The 18,873-nt window shown below is 26.7% G+C and overlaps 1 protein-coding gene across 1 annotated transcript; it reads right to left on the reverse strand.

Annotated features, from left to right (window-relative positions):
- Positions 1 to 453: 453 nt before the first annotated feature.
- LOC135927100 (uncharacterized) lies at positions 454 to 13,952 on the reverse strand. Its single transcript, XM_065463037.1, has 9 exons — positions 13,863 to 13,952; positions 13,042 to 13,110; positions 11,919 to 12,031; positions 7,912 to 8,075; positions 6,007 to 6,122; positions 5,475 to 5,531; positions 4,718 to 4,798; positions 4,592 to 4,653; positions 454 to 578 (listed from the first exon to the last, which is right to left on the reverse strand). The coding sequence occupies exons 1-9, from the start codon at positions 13,950 to 13,952 to the stop codon at positions 470 to 472; spliced, it is 861 nt and encodes a 286-aa protein (XP_065319109.1). The 3' UTR covers positions 454 to 469.
- Positions 13,953 to 18,873: the final 4,921 nt, after the last annotated feature.

Consider the following 18,873-nt stretch of genomic DNA (forward strand, 5'->3'; position numbering starts at 1 on the left):
GCAATTGCAAATGTTAATCAAATATATTGTTGTAATTTTAAATATTAATTAATTTATTTTTTTGTATAGCTCGGTGATTTTTTTTTTAAAGTTTAAATTATTTTTTGACATGATAAATGTGATACATTTAGCTTAAACAATTAGGTACATTATAATTCAACGGAATAATATAATAAAATAATATTTTTGTAAAATTTAAAATATATAAATCTATTATATTATATATTTTATATCGTATAATAATTAGATAAAAAAGATATTGTAAATAAATTTTATATTTCTAGGGGTTCGTTTTGTTATAATGTTTTTTAAAAAAAAAAGATAAATGGTAAATTTCGTATTTGACACGATGGATTATTACGAGTTAGTTTAACTAGGGGTGGCCTATTAGTAAATAAAAATTTAGAGTGAATATAATTGAATTTGTAATATCTAATTATATATTTGATTAGGCTCGATTATTTTGATTCTAGCTCAGGGGAAAAAATTCGCATATTTTATCGGCCACCATATTGTCGCCACGTTTGCACCCGAAGGCTTCCTGATACTCTGTATTGTGCCTTAGCATTTGATTGAGTCTTTGATTTATGAGAAAAAAAATATATTATTTTAGATTATCGTAAATTTGAGATGTAGTTGATCGAGGTCGGATTTTCCTTCTTAGGAGATTCTGTCTTTTATAAAATAGTCAGTTTTTTGACCGGTTGATTAAATTTTATACATTCTAACTCGCTGGAATTGGCTGCAGATTTTTTCCCTAAATGAAAGAATTATATGTTATAATACGGTTCAATGATACCCTAACCAAGTTAATAGGGAAAAATTAGCCTCTAAATTACATTAATTTACAAATTCGGCCAGAAAATTCGCGGCGAAATTTATTGAGCTAGGACAGGGTATTAGTAAATGAATTTTTATTTTTTTATATAAAATTTGGTATCTGCTGCGGTCGGGTGTTGTTAAACTTTTTTTTGATCCCATACATTTAATTTAAACACTCCACCTGAAATGAATAGAAAAGATAATATTTATCTAAAGAACAACCTAACTCTTGTTCAGCGATTAAACGAACTTTAGAAAATACTTAGAGTAGAGACAGTGTTTTACAGTAGAGTATTGACAGGGTAGGACAGTATCGTGAATATAATCTAAATTGCTAAAACCTTTTCTTTTCGTATTTAGCATTTATTTGAATAATTTAAAGAATATTTAGTATTTTAAATGCTAAAAAAAATAAATAAAAATGATCTTGTATTTAGATCAAGAATTTTCGTTTATTTTGATCGGACTTTCGTTATCTAAATTGGACCTTCTTATTTTCTTTAATTTATAGTTATAGTATTCTTTGAAGATACATAGATAAAATACTGCCATTTTTTTGGACACTATTTGGATTGAAAGATAATACTGATTAAAATTCGTTATTTAAAAGAAGGTGTTACTTTTAAAAAATCGCTTTAATACTAAATAAAAATAAAATGTATGCTTTTGTATTAGATATTAAATCAACCAAAAAGAGTCGACGACTAACTTCGATATTATTTTTAAAAAATTTGTATGTTGGTAGTAGAGTTGTTAAACGGCTCATTTTGAGCCGATTTTTAAAAACGGCTAACTCATTATTTTATCCAGGAAAAATAATGTCTAAGCCTCGAGCTTTGGCTAATTGATGTCTAGACCTTTGTTCCTTCTCTGAGCAAAATCTTCAGAACTTGGGTAATATTATTCTGGAAAAAAATAGTGATTTCGCCCTTCTTAAAAACAACAATAATTGGTAGTATATGCAGGCACTCAACTAATAAAAAAAATGTGAAAATTTTTACTTTTAAAATAGGTTCACTTCACGGGAAAGGGTCATCTTTAGAAAACGCGAAAATTCTAAAATACGGTACATCAATTTTTTAAATTATCTCAAAAAGTAATATAACCTAAAAGTCATAATTTAAATTTTATTAAATAGCTTTAGAATTACCACTTTAAGATATGGTATAAAATTTATTTTATTGAATATAAATCTATTATCAAAAACCGGAAATAAGCTATAAAATAAAAAAATTGCTCTTTTTTTTAACGGATAGACATTATTCTTCCTAATATTTGTACTACAAAATCCTAAACTGAGACTAGTATAGGGCCAAGAGTTAAAACACTTTTAAATATAAGTAGTATTGACTTAAATCCTGTATTATATTAAATATATATTAATTTTAATAGCATTAAACTAAAATCCTAAAAAATATCCGATTATTTTGACTTTTTTAAATATTAAAAAGCGCAAAATAACATTTGCTAAATTGTGTTGTATAACTTAAAACGCCTTCATTTGTAAGCATTCTAAAGGAATAAATGATAAGATTTTGTAAAAAAAGTAATTGACTATGATAATAAAAAGTGGGCTCAATAAATCTCTTCACCCCACATAAGGATCGGATAAAAAACCTATAAAACCAATTATAATAATTTTGGGATCAAGGCAAAAATGGCATTCTTTTTGCAACTGCCCATGACAAAACTGTTCGCCATAGTTTAGCGGGTAAATTACTAAAAGATGTTAGCGGCTAGAGCAAACCTGCAACGTCCTTATTGAAAGTGATATTACTAACACCTTATGGAATTGTATAATTATGCTAGAATTAATATCCCAGAGGATTAATTATATAATTTGCAGCAATGTTGAATATTTAAGCATGGAAACCAATCTCGAAAATATATCATTTTTTTTAAGGGCCAAACTAATTCGCGGGACACAAAAATAATCCGCATTTTATTCCAATGGAAGGAAAAATGAAAGTCAAATTTTATTCTAATTTCATTCAATTATTTAATGTATAATAGAGACCTGCTGAGGTACTATTTGTACGGTCCGGCCCGGATTTTTTTTTTCAAAAATTTTAGGCCCGGGCCGGGTATGGCCGGGTTTACCGTCGGGTGCAGGTCTCTGATGTATATTATTTAATTAATATGTTTATCACAATATTTAATTTCCCTCCCTTAGATATTCGTGTAATAATAAATTAACTTACAAAACTTAATAAATATTTTTAATGTTTACTAGTGAGAATCTGCATAGGATTCTAATTTTTCTAACTTCTAATCCTGTCTCAGCTATTACAAAAAAATATATCCGGCCCTATCACAAAACGAATATTTTATTTATCTATCCCAAAATGCCCCAAATTATTTGTCCCCGGCTCGGATTTATTATATAGACATTTTTTTTAACTACTTTTTTTCAATATAGAGTTTTACATTACACCTGAATAAAATTAAGTTTATAATTCATTCAAAAATATATTAGCTACTTTATTTCTTGCAAAAATTATTTTTTAAAATATATTTATTTTCTTCAAAAATTTAAGCCTGGAGTTATAAGGGTTAGGGTTCAGGGAGGTGTGAATTTTAATATTATTCTTTTTTATTTTCAAAATTTGGAAAAAATTACTATATATATATATAACTATAAAATGATATTTGTTAACGATTTTAGCCTTATACTACCTATATTTAAGATTATAATAACTCTCGGCTCATTATACTCGCAACAGTCTAGGATATCGTACAAATATTAGAAAGTACAATGTCTATTTGTAAGAAAAAAAGAGAAATTTTTATTTTTTAGCTATTTCCGCTTTTCTATTTTCCGGTTTTTTTTAGTACAGTTGTTGACCAGGATTTGATGGGAAACATCTCCACATTTATTAATTTATTTGAAAAATAAAATTGTTTGACTTACAAAAAAAATTGTTAAGATTATTATATTTATATTATAAATTTTTTACAAATTAAATAATTTTATTTACAATGTTTCGAATTAAATCTGAATATGGTGTTGTTAAAAAGCCTCGTTTCGGGTTGATTTTATATAACGGCCCGATTAAAATTATGACCAAAATAACATTATGTAAGCCTAAAGATTCTACACATAGCTGGTAGAAATGCTTGGACATCTATTTGCCAAATTTCGATGCTTACTTTTAGCTAAAATCTTACGGGGTTTTTAACAACACTAAATTTGCACAACACTGTAAATAGACTTATTTAGAATGTTAAAGAGTTAATTCTAGCGCTATTTGATAATTTTTAAATTGGGTTTTTATTATAGCTTAATTACTTTTCAAGATATTTGAAAACTAAATATAAGCGTATTTTTTGGAATTATTGCGTTTTTTAAAGATGGTCATATCTCATGAAGTAAGCTGAGTTGGGGTATTAAATATCTCCCACCCTTTAGGGTTAGGGGTACTCCTAATTCTTCTAAGAGTGGTGACAGCTGTTTTAGTAAACTTTGATGCACTTTCCTCCTTGTTTACATTGGTTATTATAATGGCTTATACAGGAGGTATGTCAATTTTATTTTTAATATTCATGTGTTTTGTCTCCAACCCCAATAAACCAAGGTAAAAACTAGGAGAAAAGTGAAAGCTTACTAAAACGGCTGTCACCACTCTTAGAAGATCTAAGAGTGCACCCCCCCCTCCCCTCTAACCCTAAAGAGTGGAAATTTAAAAAAAAATATAATCGGAGAGGGTCGGGTTGAATCATCGGTTGATTTAATTACGGAATACAACATGTAATAATATTATTCACTCACTCATATTTGGCCAGTTCCTTATCTCTGTGATTGCTTTGGAAACCGACATTGAGGCAATGTGACTAAAACAATACGCGATTAATAAAATCCAATATTCTTTAAAAAACATATGGAATTCAATTTAACCTGCGCATGCACAGTGAAAAACTCCTGATATTCGTTAGTAAATCCGATCAATTTCTTTTTGTTCGAAAAACCCTTAAACATCTAAAAATATTATAATGTATATATATAAGTATTGATTATATCGAACGCATTTAGTTAAATTCATACAGATCATTTATAAGACAATAAATAATGAAATGACCATTTGCAAGTCAAGTTTATTTTGCCCCTTATTTATTGCCCAAATCACATGACCTCATATTTCAATTCAAAATAACTTTTCTGTGCCCTCGGTAGAGCCTAGCCGGGGGGGGGGAGGAGGAGGAATTTTTAATGAGTTTTAGAAAATTCCTTCAAAAATTTTGAGCTCGGCCCTAAATTTTTGAAGGAATTTTGTATATTATTTAACTTCACCTTCACGACAAGTTCACACGGACAAAATTGTTTTCGCATATCAATGCAACAAATTTCAAATACCCATTTTTCAACGGAGAACTAAACGAAACAGTGATTTCCCAAAACATTTAAAAAACCAAAGATTCACTTATCAAATGTTACGTACACTTGAAGATAGCTATCATAATGACATTATCATCGGTTTGGCTGTAATATACGAGATTTGATAGGCATTTCGTTTATAAATGCCTTTCAAATTTTCGTCTAAAATGTATCTAATTATAATAAATCGTCTGGTCTAGATTAGTATCAATATCATAGGTACAGGTATACATAATTAGTGGAATGAAAGAATAAAATCGAATAAGTTGGCGTGACTAACTTTAGATGCGTATTTCAAGGCTAATCCTTGAGTAAACATTGATAACCTTATCATCTGCTGTAATTTTTTTTTATTATAAAGTAATAGATATCATAAAATGCTGTATTAGAATAATGAAGCGTTGGGATTTATTTTGCCGCTAATTTGTGCTAACTATGAATACAGGGTAACCCCTTGGTTCACATTTTAGCGCAAATTAGCGGCCGAGAATATAAAAATACACTATATTTTTTTTTGTTAATATAAATGATGTGGTAAACTTAATTATGCTCCCAACTTTTAAAACTACTCTTAATTTTTAAATTTTTTTAAAAAAAAATTGTGCGCATTTCCGGTTTCAGATCAGATGTTTTTTTTTTGAAATGATAAATTAACCCCCCCCTCCTTTGTAAATGATTAAATTGCAAGATTCTGAATACCAATAGATTCCTTAATACCGATACGACATTAATATTATTTATTTATAAAGTTTTAATTATATTTTTTTTCGCAAGATGGAAGGGGGGGGGGGTGGTTGTTAAAGAAATAAAACTAGAGAAATCGTCGGTAGTTCATCATGCATTATTTCTTCATCTCTGATATCTTTAACACAATCCATCAATTCTTTTGTCTCATTATCGACGTGATCTTGATATACATTTAACGGGTCTGTGATTAATATTATATTATTTTATTATATTATATTAATTCTTTTCTTTTTGTGAATCAAAATTTTATATGGTAATAATTAACGAGACTTTGAGATCGTAAGTTACTCCTCAATCTCTTGTGAATTAGTTCTTTGTTAGGTTAAATATATTCCTGCTGTATCTATCCATTCCGCGATAGATTTATTGTGGAAAAAGTTAATATTATTCAACCCTACCCCCCCCCTCCTCCCCAGCCATTAGACCCCTCTAAATTATATCTGCTTCCCCCCAGTTCCTAGGTTAGATTATGTCACCCTCATCATTTGCTAAACGGTCTACCATTGTTAAGTATCATCAAAAACCTCACATATCCTTTCGTTTTTTTTTTAAAACTTGCTAAATCAAGATTTTAGCCAAAATATACAATATATATTACCCTAAAACTGGAGCGAAATTTGAAGTGTTGTTAACCGACTATCCGTTTTTAAAAATCGAATACTAGAAATTCGGTCAAACACTAACAATTAAATATGATACGTATATGAAAAATAAGAAAAGATTTAGTAAATTAAATTCCAAACTGGATTAATTTAAAGCTGGGAAATATGAAGATAATTGCATCTCGGAAAAAAAAAGGATGTAACATTCATAAGATTTTGCACATTTTTCGGGTCTGGTTTTAAACTTTTGGTTTTTAAATAATTTTTTTTTTTGAAAATTTAAAACGATCAAAGAATTATTATTATTATTATTTTTTTAGCTTACTTGAAAATTTGTTTAAAATGACTTTTTAGAAATATATGGATTAATTGAATAATGAATCTTTACATTTTGACCCATGCTGAAATCCAATATTTTATATTTTTTTTCTAAGTCTCTATGAAATGATAGGTAATATCAATATAGAATTTTTTTTTTCCAAATCTGAGTGAGGGCCTGACTAAAATTATTTAAAAGTTCAAATTTATTTTTGCAATAAAAATCGGTTGCCGTTTCTGTGAGTAAAAGGTCTTCAGGATAAAATCATCAAAAATAAATATATTTTATTTTGATCTTCATAAGGTCAAAAATCAAGGGTTTTCCTGGATCTGGTTAAAATTTTAGCGGGGTTTCGACAAAAATGGAAATCATCCTGACAGCGGACTTCCGGTCCAAGTCGGTTAATAATGGAATAACTAATGCACCCTAAATATCTATCGAAGGGAACGAAATATGATTTTGTAAAAATTAGAGCTCTTCCGTCAAATTCATATAAGGGGGGGGGGGGGTTTATAAATTCCATTACTGAGATGAGAACGCTTCTACACGCTAACTTGGGTAGCTGGCAACAGTCAAATAGCAATATAACAAAAATGTCTAAAATATAATTACTGATATTTATAATTCGAAACTGATTTATTAATCATTTTTAATAAGAGCTCATAAAATATCCAAAAAGGATCCAAATGGTTCACAGGCATATTTTTAGTAGGTTTTGGGGGGGGGGGGTGACAAATATTTTTTTTCACGGTTCAGGTCCGGTAAATAATAACGATGAATACCGGTTTAACGGCTCGGTTTAAGTTCGGTTTTGAATCGCTGGTTAAAAGGGACCTAATGTTTTACTTTTTCTTTAAGGAAATCAATCATAAGAACTAAAACTCCTAACCTAGGTCGGTGCTAACGGGTTTATTTTAAAATCGTGTTCAGGTCCTGGTTAGGTTAAGGTTATGTAGTACTAATTCGAGAAAGGAAGAGTCCAAAAATTAAGAAGGCAGAGATTCGTGATCGGTACAGAATCGCTCCAACATAATGTATACGTAAGTTACCGAAAATTCCCGAAGCCTCAATCAATTCTGCAGCAATTTTGTATCCCATTATTCCGTATTTACCTGAATCCGACATTTTAGCTGTAAAACTAGGATCTCTCATCATGGTAATTGGTATCCGCAAAGTATTCAACTCTTTTATGTATGTGACATCTACCTGATTCCTTTATATTTTTAAAAAATAAAAAAAATGGAAGAAGAATATTTATACCTTTTTTTTTTACAAAAAAAAATAAAATATATATATAAACAAATAGTATAAATATATTTACTTTCTCATAAATAAACGGTTGTAATTATTTGGACGAAAAAATGTCTTATTCAAATTAAGAAGAATTATTACGTAGATATTATATAATATTCCAGGGATGTGAACCAGAACCCGGGTTCAAGATTGATAACAGGAACTACTACCAAAACCGATTATTTCCTAAGAGGGGTCCGACCTTACCCTGATCCATTTTACCCCGGGTTTAATGAGTTGTCCTTCAATCGGTCTCTGTTTGTTCTATGGTTTCAAAAAGCCCAGCCAAACATTTTTAAATTTCCTGAACTAGGGTTCGGGTTCACGTCTCTGTATACAGAACTATGTAAATTATTTATTTTTTTTTTTAAAAAAAAGAGGATATATATATAATTGAGATTTTGTGAATATTACAAAACAACTTTTCAGTTTTTTGGGGAAAGAATTCATTTTTTAATTTTTATTTTGTAGCCTTTTAACCTTTTACCTTTCAATTTTTAAGTCTTATTATTTTTTTAGTTATGTTGGATCATGTAATTATATATATTAGAGACCTGCGGAGATACCATTTGTATGGCCCGGCCAGGCGCGGCCCGGATTTTTTCAAAAATTTTTTCCGGCCCGGGTTTTTAGAAAATATAAATTTTCAGGCCCGGTCCGGATTTTTTTAAAATATATTTTATTTATTTTTGATCTTTTACGGCTAATAATGGCGATTTCGAATATTTGGTTAAAATATACGGCCCGGCCCCTGATATATATTCTGATAAATATTTTTCAGTTCTTTCTATTTCAATTTATTCTCCAATTGTTATACCTCAAAAATTCAAACTTATTTCATTTTTTTTTAAACCATAGTCCATTACAAATTTAACGTTGCTAACAATTTAAAAATTCGAAGTATTTTTTATATTTTTAAAAGGTTGTGTCCTAAATAAAAATAATTTATTATATTTTGAAGAAAAAAAAATAACATAAAGCTATTTTTAATGTAATGATAGAAATATAATAAATTTTAAGAAAATTTTGCTTTAAAACTTATAAAATTTGTATAATTTTTATGAAAAAACTAGTAAGTATTAAAGTATTTAGTGGCATTTTTTTCATATTTATATTTTGTTTTTTATTATGTTTTTTATTATGTTTTTTATTATGTTTTTTATTATGTTTTTTATTATATTTTTTATTATGTTTTTTATTATGTTTTTTATTATGTTTTTATTATGTTTTTTATTATGTTTTTTATTATGTTTTTTTATTATGTTTTTTATTATGTTTTTTATTATGTTTTTTATTATGTTTTTTATTATGTTTTTTATTATGTTTTTTATTATGTTTTTTATTATGTTTTTTATTATGTTTTTTATTATGTTTTTTATTATGTTTTTTATTATGTTTTTTATTATGTTTTTTATTATGTTTTTTATTATGTTTTTTATTATGTTTTTTATTATGTTTTTTATTATGTTTTTTATTATGTTTTTTATTATGTTTTTATTATGTTTTTTATTATATTTTTTTATTATGTTTTTTATTATGTTTTTATTATATTTTTTATTATGTTTTTTATTATGTTTTTTTATTATGTTTTTTATTATGTTTTTTATTATGTTTTTTATTATGTTTTTTATTATGTTTTTTATTATGTTTTTTTATTATGTATTTTATTATGTATTTTATTATGTTTTTTTATTATATCTTTTTTTGTTTTATTTGTTTATTTTTCTTTCTTTCTGTTTTTTTTTTTATATTTTAGTGTTTATAAAACTTAAAAGAAATAGTAGAAGATTTCGGACATGTTTCATAATTTTTATTAATTTGGCGAAAATTTATAAATTTTATGAGTTTTTTTTTATCAATCTATTCAAGGACAACAAGCCTAAACGAATTTATAATATAAATTTAAAATGATATTTTGCAAGTTTTAAATGACACAGGTATAAAAGTTTGAGATGTAGCTTTACAAGGTTTAGAATTTATAATCATCAGAGACCTGGAGGCCCGGCCCATAAATTTGGTCCAAAACTTGTCAAAATCCTTTGCAGAAGGGGAGGGGGAGTTTTAAAAAGAAGCTTGAAAATCGAACCGGGCCGGGCTTAATTTTTATATAAATTATATTAATGTTTATGAATTCACCGTTGGGAAATGTTGGAAGATCACATAACGGAAACGTTTAATCCAATCAAAATATATCAACCCCCTTATGAAAATATAATTTCTAAAAATGTATAGGGGCATATATCTGAACTATGAATTTAAAAGACAATTTTGCCATAATCAAATATGAAAAAAAATAATATTGATTAGTAGTTCACAAAATTTTACGTCTCGTTTAAATTTTTTTTTCGGTGTGTGGGTTGTAATAAATACGCGCTGAAATACATTTCCGGTTTGAAGCGCATTTCCGGTTTGAAATACATTTTTAATATTTTTTCGTAAATGTAAAAATCGGGGGGGGGGGCCCTAATAAATTATTTAAAATTGAGATTCCGAAACACCATAGAATTCGTATTTCGTTATGACATTATATTTCGTTGGTTACACGCGGGTATAATGATACCAGAAGTCCTCACGTGAAAATTCGAGTTCTTGAAACCACATGATCTTAACGAATTAAAATATTCTCTTCTCTTTAAAAAATACACGCCAGGCGGAATTAATTTCCATTTTTTTTATAAAAAAATTATTAGTTTGTAGTAAAGGTAAATCGTATATATCTAATTAATGGTTGAGATTATTATATAGATCTAAAAAAAAAAAATAGTGATTTTATATAGTTTTTATTATAGAGTTAAATATGAATAGTTATAACTACGGTTGTTAAAAAGCTCCCCTCGGGTAGGGATCCGAACCTTTCTATAAAAAATAGACGGAATAAGGAGCTTTTTAACAACCCTATAACTTATAATGTTTACGATTTATGGTAGAAGTTACACATGTAAAATTAAATGTTTTTATGTTTAAGGAATGATTAATAATTTTTAATTATCATTGCAAATCATGTATAAAGAAGAAGAAAAGATTGTTATAAAAAAAAGTGATAAAATATATTGTAATCAATCAATAGATTTTTTTTAAATATTATTATCAATTCTTACGTTATAATAATTATACTAAGGACGAGTAAGTTATACCACGACTCTTGAAGGTCGAATTGATTGATTTATTGATTAATTTAATTGATTCTTTAAACTTAATTTTAATTAATTTTACCATTTATAAAGTTCTTTATTAAGTTATGATTAATTAATTGAATAACTTAATTAATTCTTCAAACTTAATTAATTTTTCCTAATTATTTAATTAATTTCAAAACATTTGATTACCGCAACTTTTAAAAGCAATTTTGGGATTTCTATTTACTTAGAGATTAGTATTTTCGGGTAACTTATGTTATAGTGTTAAGCCCTATTAAGATTATGAACCAAAATAACATCATTATTAAGCCCTAAAAATTTTGCTCATCATTGGCTGAACAGAAATGCTTGGACATCCATTTCCCATAATCTGGATGCTTACAGAATTATCAGCTAAAAATATTAACCGGTTACTCTTTTGAAAAATCGGACTCCAAAGCGGGCTTTTTAAACGACACACACTTCGTTGTAACCCGAACTTACGACGTATATACATATGTAAGGAATAAAATTAATATTACCCCCTCATTGACAAACCGTTTATCAAAAAATTTCACCCATTTTTACTCGATTAAAGAAAAGGATATATATATATATTATATATTGATAAAGCAAGTGAATCTAACCAATCATGTCCTATGATATCCTCGCCTCTCCATTTCTTGGCCAATCGGCTTTTGTGGAATTTTTTGAGATCGTCGATATTCTTGTAGTAGGAATCGTTATCGTTAATAACCAGCTTTAAAAGATGTGAGAAACAAAAAACAAAAAAAAAATAATTTGCTTTAATTACGATATAAAAACCGACTTTAGCAGATTCTGAAGAGGGCCTTCTCAGTAGTGTCTTGCAAAGCTTCTTTACTAAAATCAGGTCCAAATTATCCGATGCATTTCGTTGGATTTTTAGAAAATTTTTAAAAAAATAAAGATTTTTACCGGAAATGTATGCCATCTTGTGTGGAATACCCTATCCTAATGAGATAATCTTTCCTGGAACTTTTTAAACTTTCCATATATTTTTTATATAAATTATAAAATGACTCCAAGATTAACGGCAAAATTGTCTACAATTTATAAGATAGGTGATTCCAAACATGATAAGAATATATTTTCTGGTTAAAAATCCCATTTTTTTTAAAATTTCATTATTTAAAAATAACACATTGCCAGAAAATCACATTTTGACACCTTAAACATATATTAATATATCGAATCCAAAATGATTACACGAACCTATAAATGTGAGTAAAGATATTAAAGACATATTATATTAGTTAAAATAAATTAGAGTTGCTAAATGGATTGGATCGATTCCTAAAGATTTCTGGCTCTAGATGGCACGAAGGTTTGGGACATCTATTAGCAAAATTTCGAGGTCCTAGGAAACATATTTTTTTCTGGCTAAAATGTTGAACTGGCCAGTCATTTAACAACGTAAGTTAAAAACTATCTTAATACATTTTAAATAAACAATTTATTTGCTCGGATTAATTGGCATCATACAGGCTTGTTTATAGGGGAGGAGAAGACTTCGTTGAAATCGGCATTAATCTCACTAAATTTTTCCCTTATATTAAATTTCTTTTGACAGTATCCGAAAAATTTGGCCGAATCTTTAAATCTCGGGTTTCTAAATCCAACAAGAATCTCAAAAAAATCTTATATTCCTCATCGTGAACAGTTACGGGATAAAATTTTAAAGAAAGTAGTCAATGGCGTGTTAGGCTATAAATAATTTAATTTTATTACATCTTTATAATCTTGGTCAATTTCGTCGAACGTTTTAGTTTTCCCGGCTTCTACCTTCATCTCCTGAAACTTTCGAGAAAAAGGCAAAAAAAAAAGGATTATATATCTTTATATAATATCTTATGTCAATCAAATAATGTTTAAATGTAGATTATGACAATTATTATACGATATGCGCATATGCAAGACATTCATGCATGTGTTAAATCACACTGTATTTGTTGGATGAAAGTGATGATCTCAAAAATACTAAATTTTTTGTTTAAAATTTTATTATTATTGTTGATGATTGTGTGTGTTATTACAATTTTAATAAAATCGAAGTTATTTTAATATGAAAGGTTTATATTAGTGTGTTAAAGGGCTCAATTTAAGCCGATTTTTAAAAACGGTCAACTCAATATTTTAGCCAGAAAAACTTCTCTTCTCTTCTCTTCTCTTCTCTTCTCTTCTCTCTCTCTCTTCTCTTCTCTTCTCTTCTCTTCTCTTCTCTTCTCTTCTCTTCTCTTCTCTTCTTCTTCTTCTTCTCTTCTTCTTCTCTTCTCTTCTCTTCTCTTCTCTTCTTCTTCTCTTCTCTTCTCTTCTCTTCTCTTCTTTTCTCTTCTCTTCTCTTCTCTTCTCTTCTGTCTAAGCTTTGAGATTTCGTTAATAGCTGTTTAAACCTTTGTGACGACTATGAGCAAAATCTTAAGGCTTGCAAAGTATTTTTTCCTGATAAAATATTGAGTTAGCCGTTTCTAAAAATCGGCTTAATGAGCCGATTAAAAGAGAATGATAAATTAATCATTATTTTTAGCTTTACGAATTTCGAACAAGATTACCTTCGTAACTATGCCTTCTTTCAGTTGGAAATTCACCCAAAATTTAGTATTCAAATCATCTTTCATATAAGAGATCATATCTTTAGCCATTTTATCCACCTTAAAAAAAACAAAATTATTATATTTTGAATGTTATAAAAATGTGTATATTATAGTCAAAGACCTGCAGTCTCCTAGTAAAAATGTTTAAAAAAAATGCCAGTAGGCGAATACATACATTTATGAATCGTGGGGTATAGTAAAGTGTCGCAAAAGTAACGGAATTTAGTAACGGCGATATTTTTTTTTCTTCAAAAAAGCAGATAACAAAAGTTGTTGTTTGAAATAAAAAAAAAGAAGTAAAAAACTAGATATTCGTTTAATTTATATTTTATTCTTATAAAATTAAAAAATATTTTGATAAAAATTTTAACTTTAAAAATGTTGGTAAGGTGATATGGTTTAATGGATTTTCCTGACATGCGCAGTGGACTTCAATTCAAAATAATATTATTGGTTAAAAATATATAAAATGTAAATAAAAAGATAATTTTTGCAAATAAAAACTTTTAGTATTTTGAGTAATCATAATTGATAAATAAATAATATAATCAAATTTGTAGTCTAATGATTATATAGATATATAATATTTATTTTCTTAAAAAAATATTTAAAAAATACATAAAAATTTATATATTTTATTAAAAATTTTACAAATTTATTTTTTTTAAATAATATTAAATATCGATAATACACATCATTAATGAAAATATGATGGAAATTTCAAAAAATTATAAAAAATTATTATAATCTAATTTATTTAATTTTATTTTATAAAAGGATTAATATTATATAATTGATATATATACATCCCTTAAACTGCAAATTTGATAAATATTCAAAAAGTAACAAAGTAACAGTGTTGTGTAGATTTAAATTTAAAACATTTCCATATTTATTAATTTATTTGAAAATAATATGATTTGCAATAAAAAAAACACATTTATATAATTTTCATATCATTAAAATAATTTTATTTATACAAACGAATTAAAAAAAAATATGGAAATGTTTTAAATCTAAATCTACACAACTCTGTATTAAGATATCTACATTTATTTATCAATCAAACATGCTTTATTTCATGCTTTACTAGGATTATACTCAACAAAATATTAGAAGTTTTTTTTATCAACAAATAATACATTAATTAATTAATTTTATTTTTAGTGTAATAAAACCATCTATTGCACACCAGCGAAAACAAGCCCTTGTTGTATATAGTTAAATTTATGGTTCTTTGAATAATAAATCCTCTTCTTTTCATCTTTCGGCCAGGGCTATTTATTCACTTATTTTTCTAATATATGGGAGGAGGCTAAAATGAACCTAGTAGGGCTAGCAAGTCTTTTGATGTAAAAATTTCCAATTATATATATATTACTCTAGTAAAGTTAACATATCTTCATACTTTATTTTTTTATAACTTAGAGTTTTATAATTCTAATTAACAGAAAATCTTTTATCTCATTAGTGCCTATATATATATTTTTTAAACTTTTTATAAATATTGGTTATAATCATACTAACATTGCGATTACGTGAAAAAATACCTTCTAATATTTATTATATATACGTTTTTATTTGCAGTGTTTATAATGCTACGGCTATACAATTGGGTCTGTTGGAGTTAGATTTACCCTATCTGCGCTTTTGTATAAGATATGATAATACCGACTTTAAAAACTTTCAATGAATTAACATTTTTATTTACATGATGGATACAAAAATTTGGATAACTTTATCGAATATGCTTTTTATTTTTTTAAATAAATTCAATCTTTAATTTACATTCAATTTATAGTTAAAATTGTTGTAGTTTTGTGTTTTTGTTATATATTTATTATATACATATATATATAATGTTATATATAAAATGTCAATCAAAAGCGATCTTTTGATAGTAGGTTTTGTTAGTGGATGATATTTGTAAGATAAGATCACAGATTTTTTATGAAGCTTTGTCTTCCAGCTGATGGGATGTTTTTGTACAAAGAATTATGATTGTAAGATTAATATAATTCATGGGAAATAAAGTTCATTTATTATATATATATATATAATTCTTTTGTGTATTTTATGATTTGATGTGTTATTTTATGAATGTATTACTGATTGGATATATATTGATTATGATAATCAAGTTCTTGTTTAAACAAAAGTTCAACTTATTTTAAAAAATGTCTATATCTTTTTTACTGTTCTAAGGCGATATTTTGTCATATATATAAAAAAATATACAATTTCTTTCATCATATCATATTAAGATCAATAATATTGATAACATTTAGATTTCGACTTTTTATATTTTTTGAGAAAATATCATTTTAACTATAAAATTGTAATTTTATCGTTTATTATAATTATATTTGAAACATCGTTACATTCTGAGTACACTATCATAAATTAAAAATCAGTATCGAATATTCTGGTTATACAAACTAATACCTACCTACATTCCCTTCTAATCACAAATAGATGTTTCTTTTACGAATATAAATATGCATATGAAATATGCGGTTCAAACGAATAGCCTTAGACATATACTGAAAAAATATTTGCTTTAAATACTATTTTTGCAGATACATTAGTTATCTAATCCTATATGGGGACGAAGCTCATTTTTGTTATAAAAGTCTATGGAAGGATGAAAAAGGTGCTTATTAACCCTACCAGTGTTTTTGAAATGGACGCGAAATCCAATCTAAATATTCAATGTCGGGGTAAGCATTCCGATGGGAAGATCCAAAGAATATTATACTTATATTTATTTTTAATTTTATTGTTTTATCAAATTAACTTCTTTTGAATCGTTCACGTATTGCGTGTAAATTGGTAATAAATTCATCACGGTATTTAAATCCGTTTGAGATAAACCGTCCATGCACTGAAGCCAGATCGGGCCTATTTCGAATTGTTCGTTCACTTTCTTTAGATTTATTATTATTTATTTTTTTTTGTGTGTGTGTTATAGTTAAAATAAAATTTAGGTGTTAATGATTTTACTTGGGCAAATGTTTAAAATGTAGAAAATCAACGATAACTTTGGCAAAAATCGATATTTTTTTTAATCTAGTTTTTATTTGTATATATATTGGGAAGAATAAATAAACTCAAAAATTTTGAAAATTTCGAGTGGAGGACTCCAATTATAGACCGGCGATATATTAGAATATTATTATTAAATTTATAAAATTATTAAAACAAAAATTAATTATAAAAAATAAACAATTTCAAAAATTTAATATATTTTCCTATATAAACTTTAATGTATTAACTTTACGTGATACGTGATTATTAAGCGCGCTAGCCCTAGTCATATATAAAAATATCAAGGATATATATACAAAAGAGCAACGCTTGGTTCTCTCATGAAAAAAAAACCTATCTAACTGGGATAAAACATGGGAAATAATTAAATTAAATTTATAAAATTATTAAAACAAAAATTAATTATAAAAAATAAACAATTTCAAAAATTTAATATATTTTCCTATATAAACTTTAATGTATTAACTTTACGTGATACGTGATTATTAAGCGCGCTAGCCCTAGTCACATATAAAAATATCAAGGATATATATACAAAAGAGCAACGCTTGGTTCTCTCATGAAAAAAAAAACCTATCTAACTGGGATAAAACATGGGAAATAATTAAATAATTAAGAGGACCATCATACACATTTTTTGGGCAGGCAGCAGTTACCCGTACGCGTAAGAGTTAAAGCCTCTTACTAAATAAATTGTATTTTGTTTATTTTTGTTTTAGGGATACACTTTCTTTGGATGAATAAATTAAAGGTATATTTTGTAAAAGTTATATATATATATTTTTTTTCTCATTTTATTTTTTATATCGATAAACAACCACACACTAACCTACCCATTATATGGCCGGAACAAAAACCTAACATGTAAATTTTTATCAAATCTGGGTTTTAGATATAAGTTAGCCCTCCGCATCTTTTTATACCTTATAATTTTCTAAGATTAATTAACAGGTTCTGAATTTCAAATTAAACAAGTGTTTTGATAAATTAGAAATCGCTAGCAAATAAATTACTACTGAAAATTAATCCAAAGTCAAAATTTTACCAAAAAATAATTCGTAAAAAGAAACACATAAAGAAAGGTTCCACCATGCAAATATGATAATGACTCGATTATTATTCCCCTCTACAAAGGCTTAGAGTCGATACCAATTTTTATCATATTTCATATAGATGTGCTGCAAAAATATTCAATTGAGGATATTTTAATCTTTCTAAATCATATCTTTAATAAATATAAGTAACGAAAAATTTTTGGCACATGGTCTTGAGAATGAATAAGTTAATTTAAAAGATGACGTTTCATTCCAATGGAATAGGAATAGAGAATAATGGCTACATCCCCTTTGTTTATATCACCACCAATGAAATTTAAAAAAAATGATTATTATTTAAGGTAAGATTTCAAAACAAATATATAAGTAATATATATTACAAATTTTTTTGGGAAGGTTTCACTTGCATTTGTATAGTTTATTGGCTTAGGTCAAACCAGGGCTAGCTATACTTGTTCTCTTCTAACCTTTTACTTTACTTTTAACCCTTAACCCTAATCTCTTATAACCCTTTAATTGTTATACCTTAACCCATCACTAAAATATATTTTTTATTGTAGGCCTAGTACAAATCAAAAAATAACTTAAGCTATGAAGGAGATACACTACAGTTATAATGCACTGGTTTTCATTAGGCTCCAGTGTTTGATAAATATTAAATGCCAAAAGAAACAAGAATGGCCTTTATATACTTATACAAACACAGAAAAGAAATAAATATATTTATAAGCAAAAAAAACAAATAATATAAGAATTCTTTAAACCCTGTGAAATTCACTTGCGTAGGCAATGTATTGTGCAGATAATTCATAAATTTCCGAGTGTATCAAATACCAAATCATGTAATTATTGATTTCCCTATAAAA

Source organism: Gordionus sp. m RMFG-2023, chromosome 3 (assembly GCF_954871325.1).
Source record: "Gordionus sp. m RMFG-2023 chromosome 3, tfGorSpeb1-WG-v2, whole genome shotgun sequence".
Taxonomy (NCBI): domain Eukaryota; kingdom Metazoa; phylum Nematomorpha; class Gordioida; order Chordodea; family Parachordodidae; genus Gordionus; species Gordionus sp. m RMFG-2023.

Bases quoted from the DNA above. Each gene is read 5' to 3' on its own strand.
- LOC135927100 (XM_065463037.1), bottom strand. From the start codon at position 13,952: ATGGCTAAAGATATGATCTCTTATATGAAAGATGATTTGAATACTAAA. The intron at 5,532-6,006 runs GTTTTATTTCTT...AAAAAATTACAG, and splicing joins AACTACCGACGATTTCTCTA to CAGATGATAAGGTTATCAAT. The intron at 579-4,591 runs GTGAGTGAATAA...CATAAATCAAAG, and splicing joins AAGGAACTGGCCAAATATGA to ACTCAATCAAATGCTAAGGC.